The 17,865-nt window shown below is 47.4% G+C and overlaps 1 protein-coding gene across 1 annotated transcript in view; it reads left to right on the top strand.

The window, feature by feature from the left end:
• Positions 1–17,865, top strand: part of LOC140392781 (rho guanine nucleotide exchange factor 10-like protein) — a 241,350-nt gene that overhangs the window by 131,955 nt on the left and 91,530 nt on the right. The window contains 2 exon segments of the mRNA XM_072478416.1: positions 10,709–10,804; positions 12,660–12,835. Coding sequence (XP_072334517.1) covers positions 10,709–10,804; positions 12,660–12,835 — 272 coding nt within the window.

Below are 17,865 nucleotides of genomic sequence, written 5' to 3'. Positions count from 1 at the left end.
TGCTCTGTATTTTGTTAACTTTTGCTTATAGGAGAGTCAGTTGTTATATCTTACACACACCTAGACTGGGCACAGCTAATTCAGAACAGACCGGGAATCAAACTCTGAACCGTAATCATCTGATTGGGCATATACTTTTCCTAGCCTACTGCGAAAAAAGAAATAACTCACCACATTTCACAACCGCGGGTTGTTGCTAAGTGTTTCACAATATTAACACAGTACTTTATCGCAGTGTAGTCACTGTAAAATTCGTTATGTGGCAACCATCGCCACCAGTTAGAGGTTCCCTCCCAAGTCACTCACCACCGTGACTTGGAAATATATCGCTGTTCCTTCACTGTCGCTGGGTCAAATTCCTGGGACACCCTCCTTAACAGCACTGGGGGTGCACCTACACCTCAGAGACTGCAGCGGTTCAAGAAGACAGCTTACTACCACCTTTTCTCAAGGGTAATTAGGGATGGGATACAAGTGTTGGCCTAGCCATTGACACCCACATCCTGCAAATGGATTAAAAAATCCCAATCTACATGTAGCAAGCGCCCACAAGTAGCAATCTGACAATGGGCTGATAATCTGATTTTGAGTGAGGGATAAATATTATCCAGGGACCCCAGGCAGGCAATCCCAGACATTCTCCTTTGGAATAGTGCCATGGCATCTTTTACACCCACCTTGAAGAACAAATGGGGCCCTGGTTTAACATCTCATTTGGAAGACGACACCTCCCACAGTGGGAAAACAGCTTCAGTATTACTCTGGAGTGCCAGATTAAATCTTTGTGCTAAAGTCGGTAGAGTGGCACTAGAAACCCACAATCTTCTGACTCAGAATGCAACCAACGGGTACAGTTGACAGGGGAGTTCCTGAATTTAAAAAAAGAGTATTCTGAGCATGGAAAGGGAAATTCAGCAGCTCGAAATAAAAAAGAAGTGCCCGTTTTTATTGAGTTAATTTGAAAAACTAGTTTAACAGCTGAACGTTTAAGAGCAGGCGTTTTGCTCTGGTAAGTTGACTTTTAAACCTGCTAACAACAATCTCACCTGTGTTCTTCTGCTGACGGGCATGTTGAAGCCAATTAGTTACCGACAAAGGCTTATTACGAAGTAACTTGGGACTTGTCAGCAGAATTTATTGGCTCAAAGCTAATATAAGGGATTTTTGCTGTATGTATTGTCCTCTATGGCTCTGTTAGGAGCACTCTCACCTCTGAGTCACAATGTTCAGGGTTCAAGTCCCACTCCAGGACTTGAGCACACAAAAAAATACAAGACTGACACTCCGGTGCGGTACTGAGGGAGTGCTGTACTGTCTGCGGGGCTGTCTTTTGGATGAGGTATTAAGCGGAGGGCCCCTTCTGCCTGCTCCGGTGAATGTTAAGGATCCCGCGGCAGTGTTTTGAAGAAGGGCAGGGCAGTTAGCCTGGCACATCGGTACAGAAATAAATTATTAGGTTTTGCTGTTAGTAGGAGCTTGCTGTGTGTGAAACTGGCCGTCGTGTTTCCTGCACAACAACAGTGACTACACTCCAAAAAGTGCTTTGCTGGCTGTGAAGCAGGTTTCTAGTGTCCGGTGATCATGAAAAGTGCTATATCAATGCAAACCTTTCATTAAGTATGTTGCAGATAATATTCAGTGATTCTTACCATCTTAAATGAACATGGAAGAGTCAGGAACCTTGCATAGTCTATACAAAGGGATTTGGTACTGTCTCAAATCAGGCCTACTAGTTTACAGAATATGTTAAAATCCCAATAAAATAGGGCGGCATGTGGTGCAGTGGTTCGCACTGAGACTACGGTGCTGAGGACCCGAGTTCAAATCCCGACCTTAGGTCACTCTCCGTGTGGAGTTTGCACGTTCTCCCCATGTCTGCGTGGGTTACATCCCCACAACCCAAAGGTGGTTAGGTGGATTGGCCACGCTAAATTGCCCCTTAATTGGAAAATTGATATTAAAAAAATCCCAATAAAAATAGAGTAATAGAATTTACAGCTTTTTATTGGATTCTGTCCAATTTACATGGAAACCTGAAAATTGATGCCCTTGTATCTGACTGACCTGCTTTATGACTTCCCTGAGGGTCAGTTTGACAGATCAGTCAGTAAATACAAAATGGTGAAAATAAAGGATTAGCGGGAAGGGGAAAGAATTTGGCAAAGTGTGAGAGGGACTCTCCACAAGTCTCCCTGTGCTGGAAGTTGCTTAGCGGGAAGGGGAAAGAATTTGGCAAAGTGTGAGAGGGACTCTCCACAAGTCTCCCTGTGCTGGAAGTTGCTTTGCTCATCTGGTTTTGATTTGTAACCTCAACATAAAACGACCAAAGTGCTTAAGTTGCTTCCTCTCGCTACTTCCCTATCGTGTGGAGATGCACATCATGGCTACCATCGACACGCAAACTGCCGGCTCAAAGTGGAGAGGATCTCCAGGAAGATCGCGCATATAGACACTGACATTAAGTTTCTACAAAGATGCAAGAAAGCAGACAGGATCACCTGCTAATGGTCGCATTTCAAGCATTGTTTGGCATCTTTGAATTTGTCTATATATGTGTTTCTGGAACATACCTCTTCATTCACCTGAGGAAGGAGCAGCGCTCCGATAGCTAGTGACATCGAAACAAACCTGTTGGACTTTAACCTGGTGTTGTAAGACTTCGTACTGTACTTCCCTATCGACAGCACCAGAACCAAAAGTAGGGATGTTTGTAAACAGGACCCCAACAATTCAGGAGATAAGCCACTGAATGTTAAACTTACTTTCTGTAATGGAGGAGTTCTCGGGTCCAACCATGCTCATCCTGCGGAGTGGTTGCTGGGGTATGTTTGTACAGTAGCAGAGGCCTGGCACAAATGTGACGGGGCAACGGCAAAATTCCTTTTTCTTGGCAGAAGTGTCAGTAAAACCCACCAACTGTGTGGCAGTGCCTGCCAGATTATTCAGAATGATCTGTCACAGAAGGTCTCCTCAGGAAAGCAAGGATGATTTCGAAATGTTTACGGTGTTTGTTGGTGAAAATATGAAGAGAAAATTTAGGGTGTTTTCCTTTACCTTCTGGCCCAGGTACAATCAGGTTGGCAAAAGAGGTGTGGCAACAAAGTCTTTCCACCGTTGTTCATTGCACCTCAGGTCCCCTGAGAGACCCCTACAAGTGCCACTTTGCCTGGTCCCCTTTGTGGGGGCCAGTGCTGAATGGTGCTGCCCGAGGTTTCCGAGGCAAAAGGGATAAATCCCAAAGCCTCAGGTACCTCAGGAATCTGCACATTCGAGTGAGACTAGCTATCTTACTCTAATATACAGATTTGCCAGCCGTGCTGCGTTGCAGCGAGCTGCTTTCCCAGCACAGCGCGGTCATTGGGTTGCGCCCTAAGTGTCAGTTTTGGCAAATGTGGCAGGATGATTCCCACTGGGTTTTGGCATGATCCACACTGGTCACCCACACTGAAGTAATTTCTTTGGAGCATGGCGAGTTTCTCACTGGTAATTCCCACACTATTTAATCAGTAATGTACAGAATCCCGTTTTGGGTGCATTTTGGGGGCTGTTTCTTGGTGCCTGCAGCCCACTATCAAACAAGAGAGTGGTTTTTTTTAACATCTCCGAGGAATGCCCTACCGAGGTCGCACTTACATTAATCTCCTGCACTGACAAGCTTAGCTTAGCACATCAGTGCAGTAAGAGATTGACGCACCATTTTATAAATGGCGCCCCAATCACTGGACCCCCCCTGGACCCAATGCCCCAAACTACCTGAAAGGGGGTCCACGAGTCCCCCTCTCACCACACCTAATAAGGGCAGGGCACACAGGGGTCGATCCCTGGCAGTGCCAACCTGGCACCTAGGAGTCCAGGCACTTACAGCCTGGCACTCTGGCAGTGCCACCTGGGCATCCTGGCAATGCCTGTGTGGCACTGCCAAGATGCCAGGCTGGCAGTGCAAAGATATCTGGTGCCAGTGGAAGTGCCATGGTACCATCTTGGCCGGAGCCCGACCTCCCCGGAGGGGTCCTCCACGTTTGTGTGGACCAGTGTCAAATGGCGCCATGGTGAGGTCTCCCAGACGAAAGCGTTCGATCCCGGACCTTGCGATACTCCGATGCAGACATGTATAAATGAGCTTAAATGCTCACTTAAATATACAGATCTGGATCCCGCCCAGTGAGGGAAAGATCCAGATCACGACGTCTCGCGAGATCTTGTTATATTTTGCGAGGCATCCCGAGCGTCAGCCACTCGCGAGATTTAATGGCCTCGTCGCATCCCGGGTCAGGTGCAACAAGGCCATTTGATTGGGCCCTTCGAATTTTTTTCTGCAGAACTAAACTCGCCGGCAAGATTGGCTCCTCAGAGATCAGGCCGCCATTTTGTAAGGATATCCCGATCTCAAAGTGAGGTTGAGGGTCCACCACACCTCCCATCCACAGACATTGCAACACCCCGCAGACAGGGGCAACACACCTAACCCTCGATACCCGAGGGGCAACCTCCCTCCCCATCTCTAAAAGTTAGTGTGATATCACCCACCTTCAACTACTGAGACATGAGGATGATCACCCCCCTGCCGACTGAACTTACCCCACTATGGGGTAACTGAGGGCCATCTTTCATGCCCCCCTTTCAACCCCACTCCTTTCAGCCCCCCCCCACCATTCACCACCCTCCCCCATTATGGCCATGGCCCACTCAGGCCCTGCCGCTTGGCAGTGTAAATCTGGCACACCGGCACTGCCAGGTTGGCACTGCCAGGGTCACAGATTGGCACTGTCAGGGTCACAGGTGCCAAGTTGCCTTCTCACATTGTTGCCTTCTGAGTCAGCCACCTGAGTCAGTTTGTGGCCAGAATGTAGGAAATATACGGTTACTTTTATGTTGCTTCCTAGTGCTGCCAATGCTCGCAATTCTGAAGGGTGCCTCGCTCCTCAACACTTTGAGATTCCAGATGCATTACAATGTCCTTTTTAACTGTTCCAACCACGTTGTACATGTGTATGTTGTTTTTTCAATTAAACAGGACACACATGAAATAGAGGGGAGGCATCACAGCGGTTAGCACTGTCGTTTCACATCTCCAGAGTTCCAGATTCGATTCCCGACTTGGGTCACTGTCTGTGCAGAGTCTGCACGTTCTCCTCGTGTCTGTGTGTGTTTCCTCCGCGCGCTCCAGTTTCCTCCTACAGTCCAAAGATGTGCAGGTTAGGTGGATTGGCCATGATAAATTGCCCTTAGTGTCCAAAGGGGTTGGGTGGGGTTGCTGGGCTACGGGAATGGGGGGAGGTGTGAGCTTAAGTGGGGTGCTCTTTCAAAGGGCCGGTGCAGATTTGATGGGCCGAATGGCCTCCTTCTGCACTGTAAATTCTATGTCTATGTCTCCCTCAAAGCAACATCTTAAATATGGTAGCACGGTAGCACAGTGGATAGCACTGTTGCTTCACAGCTCCAGGGTCCCAGATTTGATTCCCAGCTTGGGTTACTGTCTGTGTGGAGTCTGCAAGTTCTCCCCGTGTCTACATGGGTTTCCTCCGGGTGCTCCGGTTTCCTCCCACAAGTCCCAAAAGACATACATGCTGTTAGGCAATTTGGACGTTCCGAATTCTCCCTCCATGTACCCAAACAGGCGCCGGAATGTGGCGACTAGGGGCTTTTCATAGTAACTTCATTGCAGTGTTAATGTAAGCCTACTTGTGATAATAAAGATTATTATTATTGTAAAGATGAGGCTAGAGTGCATGCGATGAGTTTGGAAGACAGACTTCCTGGTTTAACAAGATTGATGTGGGTCTGAGTTTGGTTGTATCTTGCATCGAATACTCCGCAGGACTTAATGATTTCTCTTTGGACGACACCAGCCGACCAGGTCTGATTATTGGAGACATTAGATAGATGAATAATTTAGATTTTTAAAGGCTATTCATGCTGGGTGCTTCAACAATGCTAAGTGCTTTCTGCGATTAGAGAAGAAGGAGTCCAGACACAGGACGCATATCCTGAGAATTTATCTCATGGTAAATCATTACACACATTCTGAGCCCATCCCACTCCCCCAGGACTCTTGGGGGACCTCCCTTTCATGGTCCAGTGCGCCAGGCCAGGCTGTCACTGCCAGAGTGTCAACTCCATGGTGCCAGGGGGCAGTGCACAGTCAGCAGTGTCAGGGGGAGGAGCCCGAAAGGAGGACTGCAGGGGGTGGCAAGCAGGAGGAAAGCCTGGGGGTGGTGGGGTGTAGGGGTGGTGTGGGTGGGGGCCGGGTCAACCTCATGGGTGCATGGTGTGCCAGGGGTGACCCATTATTACCCTGGTGATGGGGGAGGATGTCCAGAGTAACCGAATGGAGGAGAACTATTACGGATTATGCAATAAATAGGGGGTTGATTGATCAAATAACTTTCACTTGCTCCGTGTTCTCCAGTATTGTTATGAGCTGCTTCCAAAAGTTAGGGGAGTAATGGCTGGAGCTGAATACTTTGAACAAACTTGCATTTGTTGACAGGCCTGTCTGACTTTTCTGAACTGATCTTTCCAACAAACATTTAACTTCCGGGTATGTGATTTTATTCTAAACATTTAAAGTAAGTAAGAATCCCCCCTCTATTAATAAACTGTGCTACTTGATGAACCAACATCACTTCAACAGCAGTTTCCATGGAAATGGAAGGCAAGCAAATCTAGATGATGGGCGAGAAGATAGTGTAGGGCATCCCCAATGACAAGTCCAGGGCAGAATCATAGAATGGCACAGTACAAAAAGAGGCCATTCAGTCCATTCAATGCTGGCATTGTCGTTTGGCTTCCCAATGAACCCTTCATACTTTCTTCATAGCTGTGTAAACTTTTTCAAAGCAGTTATCCCAATTTCCTTTTGAACGTTATCATTGAGCCTGCTTCCACCGTGCCTTCAGGGTGTGCATTCCAGATCCCCCCGCCCCATCTGAGGCCTTCACATCCTGCTTTAATGTTTGGTGCTCAGAATTGAATGCAGTAGCCTAGTTGCGGCCTAACCGGTGTTTTATATATGGTTCAGTATAACCTCCGTGTTTTGGTACTCTGTGCTTCTACTGAATGCATTGGCAATATGCGTGGACTGAAAATCAGCTCATGGGTAGTGCAATAGCCCCCTCGAGGCCCACGGGGATATTCTGAATGATCTCCCCGTGAATCTCATGGATAAGAGCTTCCCCGCTAGTGGGTGGCAGCCCGTCCAGCTGCAGCTAATCAGAACTCAGTATAAAGGTTGGCCCAGCCAGTGCATGTTGATTGTCCCAACGTGACTTTATCCTGTATGTAAATTTGTTGCCGGAGGCAGACTTTTCGTGACCGTGAATAAACCGGCTTCATCTTACCATTCGGCTTCCTGTTTCTTAATGGGTCGCAATGCATTTCTGTTCTCTTACTGAAGCTATCCAACTCCAGAGGTTGCTTCATAGAAGGAAAAAAACAGTAGAAATGGGGAAATAAGAATACTGGCCCAAACTGATCTTTGGCGAGATTTTCCGTTTGGGAGACTATGTTCTCCCGTCGGAGCTGAAATGTAACTGATTTGTGCTCTCGTTTTAAACGCTGTCAATTTCCAGATGACCCCTTCGAATGCACTTAAGCGTGAAGAGGGTGATTAAAAAGCACTTAACTCTCTTTGAAGTGGTTGATGTTTGTAAACATTGTGGTTATAGCACTTCACAGTTCCTCATCCATGAAGGAAGATGAATAAAGCAAGGCTGCCAGCTGTGAGTGTGTGGACGCTGTCAATCACAGCCAGTAAGGGATTAATAAGGGGATAAGGGGTTATAGGGAAAAGGCAGGAGAACAGGGATGAGAAAAATATCAGCCATGATTCAATGGCGGAGCAGACTCGATGGGCCAAGTGGCTTAATTCTGCTCGTATGTCTTATGGTCTTCTGGCGTGGGTGGGGTGGGATGGGGATGGGCATGTCTTGGTGGAGGGTGGGAAATGTGGCCCTCGGATGGACTTTGGGGGTAACCCCCTTTGCCAACCGCGAGGTCCAGCACGTCAGGGCCACATCTGTCCATACCTGTTGGAATCCTCGCCCATGTGATTCCCAGCCCAGAGGACTGGAGAATCACGCGGGCCTGGAGAATATGTGGCGGGATTCTCCCAGCCCTGCGGAAAATCCCCGACGCCGGCACGCGATTCTCGGTCATTGGCGCCGGTGTGGTTGGCGCAGCGCCGGTCGCGGGCTGCTCTACGTGGCCGGCCCGCCGATTCTCCAGCCCGAATGGGCTAAGCGGCCGTAAGAAAAGAGCCGTGTCCCGACGGCGCTCTTCTAACCTACTCTGGGCCGGCGGGACCTCGGAGTGTAAGGGTCGGGTGGCGGCCTGTGCGGGGGGAGGGGGGGGTCCGACCCCGGGGGGGTGGGGGGGGCCTCCGATGTGGCCTGGCACGCGATCGGGACCCACCGATCGGCGGGCTGGCCTCTGTGGCTGGGGGCCTCTTTTCCTACGCGCCGGCCCCTGTAGCCCTGCGGCAAGTTGCGTCGGGGCCGGCGCGTTGAAGGAGCCCACTGCGCATGCCCATGTTGGCGCCAGTGCCACTGGGCATGTCTTCGTTGGCGCCGGCGCAACTGCGCATGCGCGGATCCTGCGGCGCACAGTTCGTGAATTGCTCCAGCGCCATGCTGGCCCCCTATAGGGGCCAGAATTAGACATGGGAGTGGCCCGTTCGTGCCGTCGTAAAATGCAACGGTGTTTACGACAGCGTGGACACCCTGCTGCGGAATTGGAGAATCCCGCCCATGGTGCCCGACCTGCTAAGTGCATGGATCATTCAAACCCATTTGCATCCTAGCGCGGACGTGAAGCTCAATCCCGCCGCCAGCAAGAGGGGGGTGGGAGAGCGTCGGAAAAGGACGCCGATCCCGATTTCTCCCCGACGCTCGAATCTCTGCCACATCGGGAACTCCGCTAACGGCGGCAGGAAGCGGAGAATTCCGCCCCTGATGTACTTTAAATTGGAACACCGGTAAAATGGGGGAAAAAATTTTTGGTCAAAGCTGTTTTTTCCTATTGTGTTTCCCACTACACTTCACTGTCAGAAAACGTAGAGAGTTTGGTATCTATGTGCTTTGAATAATGTAATTATCTTTTAAAGGCAATATTCATAACTCCTAAACTCATGGAACGAATTGAAGTGGCTGATTTCCAGCCACCACTAACTTTATTAAGATTGATGTTGAATCATGCTCGTCAGCTGGGATTTGTTTTGCTTCAGCTGCTCATTGTCTCATTGGCTGCAGCTGAGTTCTTTCCCTATTTAATCCGTTTTCACTTTTCCCTGTGTTGAGTGTTGTGTTGATTTGTTTCAAAAAGAAAAACGTCCTCCCCCTTCCTGTTTGTGAGCATGAGGTGCTTGTGTTGCATCATGTCTGGTAATTTCCTGTTTTTTGGAAACTGGTACTTGTATCCTTTTAGAATTGCTTTTGTTTTAAAAAAAATATATTCCTGGGTGCATTCCCTGTAAGGCTGAATCAGTCATTGAGACTCTTAAGTCTGCCGTTTGTCCAGATACGTTTAGTTATTGCCCCTCCCTTCCCTTGCAAATTCTAATCCAAAGATTTCTTCTCTTCTTTGATATTCATTCTCACTTATTGCACTTAATTCTGGGTTCAGTTTTCCTCTGGGGCTTCTTAATCTTTTGAGAGAAATAATTTATTAAATTGCCTAACTGTGGAACCATCTCTCCTCATGTGCTTTGAATAAAAACTCGTAGTATTTTTTCCAGTTAATGCTTACCCATCGTGCCTTTGGCACCTTTGATCTTAAAAAAAATAATAACTTTCAATTGAATGATATGGTCCCTTTTCTTTACCTTGTGGCCACGTGCCCATTGTAAGTGAGCTGCTTGCCCACATGCCTCTGCCAATGCATCCTGGTTCCAATAGACTAAGTACTGAGAGATGCCTCTTCATTGGGAGCTGTCTGTTAAACTCTCTGCTGCCTTACTAACCTTCCCTTTTCATTTTGCTCTACCTTGGAATGAATTAATGTGGGCGGCTTTCCGAACAATGGATCAATGATGCATTTTTCTCGAAAGGAAAATTTGTTGTCCAACAGAGGCATAGTTTGCCCCGAGCAAATTAAAAGAGACAACTATTTGTATGAAGTGAAAGCTCTTTTGTGTGGCTGAGAAGCTAGTGGGTGCCATCTTCTTCAAAATGGTGCCGAGTTAATCACTTCCCTTTGATACTCCTCATACTGCTTTGTCTAATATGTGGATCAGCAGGAAGCTATATCAACACCTGAGGAGGAGTGGATTGACTAGGGGTGGGAGGAGGCTTCTGTCGAACAGAAGCTTGTTGGGTCAAATTGCTATTTGTTCTGTTCACAAGTGCAAATGTGTGTTGGGTCACATATTTAGATCAAAAAGAATAATGGTTAAGGAAGATGCAACCAACCAACCAGTGTCATTGTGCCAATCTCATCATATTGATTAGATGCCTAATTGCTTAATCAATCACATAATTGGACTTTTGGTTTGACCTGACACCTTACTGAGGTGGTTTGGTGTCAGGTTGATGTATAGTAGGGGAGAGCTGCTTTAATGTGCCTGATTCTCGTGATCGAAGTCCTGTATGTTCCACCTATCCCAATTCGGATGCAGTTGAGTAAAGGTTTACAACGTTTGATTGGATGATCTAGCTCCTAAATGTATCACTTGCATATTTAGTTAAAATATTTACCCTCTCTATTACTTTAGCCCAGGCCGCCTCAGTCCCATGTACAGTGCCAGGTTTGGAAGATGATGTGATTTATGATGATGTTGCACACGAAGATCAATTTGTCCAGGAGCAGGGTAAGAGCTTTCTCAGTAATGTGTGTCTGTAGGTATCATGTTTTTTCAGCATGCACCCTGCCCATTTCATCCCCTCTTTTATTTCCTTCCTCCTATATCCCAGTTATATTACCTTTTCAAGGGGTTCCCAAATTCCGACCAGGGCTCACGGCTCCGCTTGAGGGGCCATGAACCATGGGTCACCCAGTAGCTGGGCCGACTCCCTAAATGTTATGAGGGGCTAGGAGAAGCGTGCGCCCATAATGGAGCTGGGTAGCTCGGGCGGGTATGGTGTGGGCTCGCTGCTCACACCTTTATACCACCAGTCACAATTGGGGGTACTGGCAATCCTGGCATTGGATCCAGCCTGCCATTTTTAAATGCCTCTGGATTTGTTCTGGCTCCCTGAAAATCCAGGCTCATGTTTCCGAATGCCTCCAATGAGTTGTAAACATCAAACCTTTAACAAAGAACAAAGAAATGTACAGGAACAGGCCCTTCGGCCCTCCAAGCACGTGCCGACCATACTGCCCGACTAAACTACAATCTTCTACACTTCCTGGGTCCGTATCCTTCTATTCCCATCCTATTCATATATTTGTCAAGATGCCCCTTAAATGTCCCTATCGTCCCTGCTTCCACTACCTCCTCCGGTAGTGAGTTCCAGGCACCCACTACCCTCTGCGTAAAAAAACTTGCCTCGTACATCTACTCTAAACTTTGCCCCTCTCACCTTAAACCTATGCCCCCTAGTAATTGACCCCTCTACCCTGGGGAAAAGCCTCTGACTATCCACTCTGTCTATGCCCCTCATAATTTTGTATACCTCTATCAGGTCGCCCCTCAACCTCCTTCGTTCCAGTGAGAACAAACCGAATTTATTCAATCGCTCCTCATAGCTTATGCCCTCCATACCAGGCAACATTCTGGTAAATCTCTTCTGCACCCTCTCTAAAGCCTCCACATCCTTCTGGTAGTGTGGCGACCAGAATTGAACACTATACTCCAAGTGTGGCCTAACTAAGGTTCTATACAGCTGCAACATGACTTGCCAATTCTTATACTCAATGCCCTGGCCAATGAAGGCAAGCATGCCGTATGCCTTCTTGACTACCTTCTCCACCTGTGTTGCCCCTTTCAATGACCTGTGGACCTGTACTCCTAGATCTCTTTGACTTTCAATACTCTTGAGGGTTCTACCATTCACTGTATATTCCCTACCTGCATTAGCCCTTCCAAAATGCATTTTGATGTTTAGAATCCAAACAGCTTTGGATACTTGTATCTATGCTCCGCAAAAACCCTAAATGCATGGAGGAAAATAAGGCTGAAAGGGGTGGCACGATGACACCATGGTTAGCACCGCTGCTTCACAGCTCCAGGGACCCGGGTTCCATTCCATCCTCGGGTGACTGTGAAGTTTATACGTTCTGCTTGTGTCTGTGTGGGTTTCCTCCGAGTGCTCTGGTTTCCTCCCTCAGTCCAGAGATGTGGGTGTTCAGTGGATTGGACAAGTTAAATTGCCCTTTATTGTCCAGGGATGTGCAGGTTAAACTAAAGGGTTATGGGGATAGGGCGGGGTAGAGTGCTCATTCGAAGGGTCCGTGCAGATGGGCCGAATGACCTCCTCCTGCATTGTAGGGATTGTATGATTTGTACTTTGCTCAATTATTCTGACAATGGCAGATCACTACTCGGGATTTTCATATTTATATCAAATCTGTATCTTTGCTTTTCTCTTGGGAGTGCAGACCAAGGCCTTGGTGTTAAACTATTTTCATTGGAATTCCTCTAAGAGCGTATTGATATTGTTGAAACTTGGCTTTACCAATCGTTGGGGTTTAAAAGCTTCCATTTGTGATTTCACTTTGCACAGTGCCCATGGATGAATTGATCTACGATGATGTCAATCGAGAAGCAAGTTGCACCAGTCCGGCACAGCTTGAAGACGGTTGGAGTTCCAGCGAATTTGAGAGCTACGACGAACACTCGGATGAAGAAAATAAACCTGGTGGAGAGCAGCAAAAGTCCAAAGCTGTCCTTCAGCCAAAGGTGAAAAGCCATGGTGATCAATGATGTCACCAAACATCAATATACTTAACCAAATAGTTTGTGAAGTCTGAATTCGCAGCTTGGCTGCCAGGGAGACGGACATTGCCCTCAAGATTGTACAGATTTGGATTTACGGCAGTTAAGATGTGTATTGTTTAGCCAGGCATTGCACAGAAAGTGAAGTGGTGTCATCTGGAGACTTTGAAGAAGCATTTATGCAGTGGGTGTAGTTTGGTAATCCAAATTTGGATTGAACATTTGACAGTGGAAGTGAAGGGAGCTTAGTTGGTGGACTTGGTGGTTTATGTTGAAGGATCCGATTTATATTTAATTTGGGGGGGGGGGGGGAATGAACTGGAGAGTGACAGAACCTAAAAAATAATTGTCCAAAGTCCATTTGAGTTGGGAAACTGATTGTATGAGTTGAAAGCCCAGACTGAATAACAGTAGGGTTGACAAAATAGTGGTGTAAGCACAAAGTACCATGGAAATTATTACAGGCCGGGATTCTCTTTTCCTGCTGGCAGCACACCCCCACCTGCGGGCTTCCTGGCGGCGTGGGGTGGCTTCACCGACAAATCCGCTGACAACCGGCAGGAGTAGAGAATCCCACCGCCAGCGACCGACGCACCACTGAGAAACACGCGGCTGGGGGACTGGAGAATGCTGCCCTTGATGTTTACTGTATTGACAAAAATAAAATGCATTGCCCCCTAAGGCCAAAGGACTTGGTGAGTTTGATATGCAGGACTTGGTGGGAAAAAATCGTGGCTTGGCTTCAGTAACCAAAGAAGGCGTTGGCTGGGTGTAATGATGAGGGTGTGAAGAGTGGATGTGAGCTCCGATCGACATAGAGACTAATAACGTGTCACAGAGCTAATGAAGAAGCACAGTCTATGGATCACTTTTGTCTTAGTTATCCAGAGTGGTTAAGAAATAAGGTCACCTGGATTTGCATGTCTGCCCCGTTGGGGAATCCTATTTTCATGCTTTGGCAATTCATTCTTTGACAGTATAGTCTTTTAAAAATTGCTATTTGGCTCAAAGCTTGGAGCTTCTGACCTTGTCAACTCTGATTTAATGTCCAAACTTGAATGCTTTGTTCTGCTTCAAGGGGAATAAAATGCATTCAGGAGATTTAAATGACCATTTAGAACTTTTGTATGTCTTGAATGAATCACTTAAGTATGAATGTGGTATTCCCTTTTATAAATATATGATTTGGATTTCTTGAAAGTTGAGAACTCATTGAGTTAACCTCTGGCTATCTGGGATTTCTGTAGGAATTCTGGCTTACTGTTCCAGCTTTCCGGTACGGACTCAATCGGCCAAATGGCCTCCTTCTGCACCGTAAATTATATGTCTACAGGGATTGTGTGCTCTTTGTATTAATGCTTGCAGCTTTGGTTGGGGTGGGCAGGAAGAAGATTCGGAGACCAGGTTGAACCTGGTCTGCGAAGCACTGTGGAATTTTTTTTTTCCATTCTTAAAGGTGCTCAATAAGTGCAGATGGTTGTTGTTGAAAGGAGGAAATAAATGGAAAGCTTGACCGAAAACAATCAGTACGATTCACTCCCTGATGCCAAGAAACGGCAAATTACACTGGATACTGCAAAGGCTATGGGCCCTGACGATATCCCGGCAATAGGACTGAAGGCTTGTGCTCCAGAACTTGCTGCACCTCTAGCCAAGCTGTTCCAGTACAGCTACACACTGGCATCTACCTGCCAATGTGGAAAGTTGCCCAGTTGTGTCCTGTACACAAGTAACAGGGCAAATTCAATTCAGCCAATTACTGCCCTAACCGTCTACTCTCCATCAGCAAAGTGATGGATGGAGTCATCAACAGTGCTATCAAGCGGCACTTACTTAGCAATAACCTGCTCACGGACGCTCAGTTTGGGTTCCGCCAGGTTCACTCAGCTCCTGATCTCATTACAGCCTTGGTTCAAACATGAACAAAAGAGCTGAATGCCAGAGGTGAGAGTGACTGCCCTTTACATCAAGGCAGCATTTGACCGAGTATGGCATCAAGGAGCCCTAGCTAAACTAGAGTCAAAAAAACTCTCCATTGGTTGGGGTCATACCTGGCGCAAGGTGGCTGGAGGTCAATCATCTCAGCTCCAGGACATCACTGCAGGAGTTCCTCAGCATAGTGTCCTAGGCCCAACCATCTTCAGCTGCTTCAACAATGACTGGCCTTCCATTATAAGGTCAGAAGTGGGGATGTTTACGGATGACTGCGACTGAGCAATGTTCAGCACCATTTGTGACTCCGCAGATAATGGAGCAGTCCATGCCCAAATGCAGCAAGACCTGGACAATATCCAGGCTTGGGCTGACAAGTAGTAAGTTACATTCGCACCACGCAAGTGCCAGGCAACCCACCACCCCCCCCCACAAAAAAAAGCCTGTTCACCATCTAAAAGTCAGGAGTGTAATGGAATACTCTCCACTTCCTGGATGAGTGCAGCTGCAACAATGCTCAAGAAGATCGACACCATCCAGGACAAAGCAGCCCGTTTGATTTCCCCCCCTTCCACAAACATTCAATCCCTCCACCACTGACGAACAGTGGCAGTCGTGAGTACCATCTCCAAGACGGCACCTTCCAAACCCACGACCACTTATCATCTAGAAGGACAAGAGCAGCAGATACCTGGGAACCCCAACACCTGGAGGTTCCCCTCCAAGTCACTCACCACCCTGACTTAGAAAGCTATAGCCGTTTATTCACTCTTGCAACATCCTGGAACTCCCTCCCTAACAGCACAGTGGGTGTTCCTAAACCTCAAGGACTTCAGCGGTTCAAGAAGGCACCTTGCCACCACCTTCTGAAGGGCAACTAGGGATGGGCAGTAAATGCTGTCCTAATCAGTGTTGCTCACATCCCGTAAATTAATTTTTAAAAATAGTATGAGCGGAATAACGTGTGTGAACTAAATAGAGGTCTGAACATTTAGGAAAATATTACTGAAAAGAGAGACACGTTGTCGAAGCATTTCATTTATTTAAAAAAAAAACATTTGCCACCTACCCTTCACATCTTTGGGTTGTGAGGGTAAAACCCAAGCAGACACTGGGAGAATGTTCATACTCCACATGGACAGTGGCCAAGAGCTGGGATCGAACCCGGGTCCTCAGCGCCGTAGGCAGCAGTGCTTACCACTCCACCAATGTGCTGCCGTGAAGCTTTTCACCTTTCCACTCATCAGAACAAACACAATGCCAAATTCAAATGATCATAATTCATACTGCAGGAAGAAAGCGTGCTGATTGGTTGGCAATCAATTCTGACTGGCAGAGGTGTTGCCATGGGGAAAGCGCCAGGGAATGAAGGTGCTGATTGGTTGGCAAGTCAACTCTGATTGGCGGAGCCGTTACTGACGATAGGCTTGTCTATGTTCCATATTTTTATTGTGGTGTATTGCACAAAAGTTTTATTTTCTTCAGCTTTGCTAATTTATGGTTCACTGCTGGTTGCATAATACTTGCAGATGCACTGAGGGTCGCACGTGTTTGGGAATACTTTGTAACAGGAGTTATTTATTCACCTATGGCTGTGACCACAAATTATTCGGATTCAAATGCCAGAACCGTTCTAGTCCTGGGTCTTTCAAACATTCTCTTCAGCGGGCTTTCTTCAATTTCTGATAAGGTTGCACGAAAACTAATGCAATAATGCTTTGTGTTTTGAAATGAATCGGCTCGTTGTACCTTAACTGCATTGCTGAAGATTTTGGGTGATGGTTGTTGAAAGATTAGTCAGATGTACGGGGAGTCCAGGTTGTCGGTTCCTAACGGGAGTGGCATCGAGGCTGAAAATCTCTGCCCTCGTTTGCGGCTGGGATTTTCCGTGCCGCTGACAGTGAATTGAGTTTTGGCTGGATTGCCAAATTTTCCGTACTCACTCGCAATGGGTCCCACCATGGACGAAACCGGAGGATCCCATCCAGAGGGTCCAATCACTCGAGAAATGTAACATGTAAATATTTTGATGTACCGCTTGCTCTTTCTGTGGGTGAATAAAAGGCAACAGTGAATCTGACCGGATTCAGTGAATATGTACGTGATCTCATGGAGGCATTAAACTAGGAGTCTAATGTTCAAGGAGGATGATTACAGAATAAATACTGCATGAGTAAACAGGCAGATTATTGGGGAGGATTTTGATAAAGGAGGGAACTACCTTTCGTACAATACAAGTGCATGAAGGGTTGAGAAGGAACTGCTGCTTGCTTAGTTGGCAAGATCAAGCATGCCCATCATTTTATCTCTTCACTCTAGCATTAGGTTATCGTAACTGGGCAATGTTGGGGACTGGCTACAGATGGAAACAAACTTGGGAAGCCCCTGGTTTAGTAAGACGTGCTATAATTGAGTCGTTGGCTGTGGTATGCATGGGTTTCATTTATTTTTTTTAAAAGTGTATTTTCCAAATTTGTATCAAAGCAGGGTACAGTGAATAAACACCCCGGGAAACATACTTCCCAACAATCAACTATACAGTCTGTTCTGTACAGATTTTTCCCCCTTTTCACCCCCCCCCCCCCCCCCCGCCTCCCACCCACGCGATGAACAGCCCCTCAAACACGGTCACAAACGTCCCCCACCTTTCCTCAAACGCCCCTTAACTCATACTTTATCTTCTCTAACCGCAGGAACTCGTACAGGTAACCAAACCAGGCCGCTACCCCCTGTGGCGATGCCGACAACCACGCCAGCAAAACTCGCTGCCGTGCAATCAGAGAGGCAAAGGCCAAGACATCGGCCTTCCTCCTCTCCATGAGCTCCGGCTTCTCCGAAACCCCAAATATTGCCCCCCCCCCCCCCCCCCCCCCCGGCTCAAACCCATGATTCTCGCACAGCAGCGTTAGCACTGGCATCCCTTCCACCTTAAAATGCCTCGTCAACTGATTCCATATCTTCACCGTGGACTGCACCACAGGGCTCCTTGAATACCTACTCGGGGCCATTGGCAATGCTGCCGTCACCATAGCCCTCAAACTAGACCCTTGCAAGATTCCTTC

Source organism: Scyliorhinus torazame, chromosome 16 (assembly GCF_047496885.1).
Source record: "Scyliorhinus torazame isolate Kashiwa2021f chromosome 16, sScyTor2.1, whole genome shotgun sequence".
Taxonomy (NCBI): Eukaryota; Metazoa; Chordata; class Chondrichthyes; order Carcharhiniformes; family Scyliorhinidae; genus Scyliorhinus; species Scyliorhinus torazame.
Note: the sequence above shows the minus strand (reverse complement) of the source record. Positions and strands in the feature narration are given on the sequence as shown.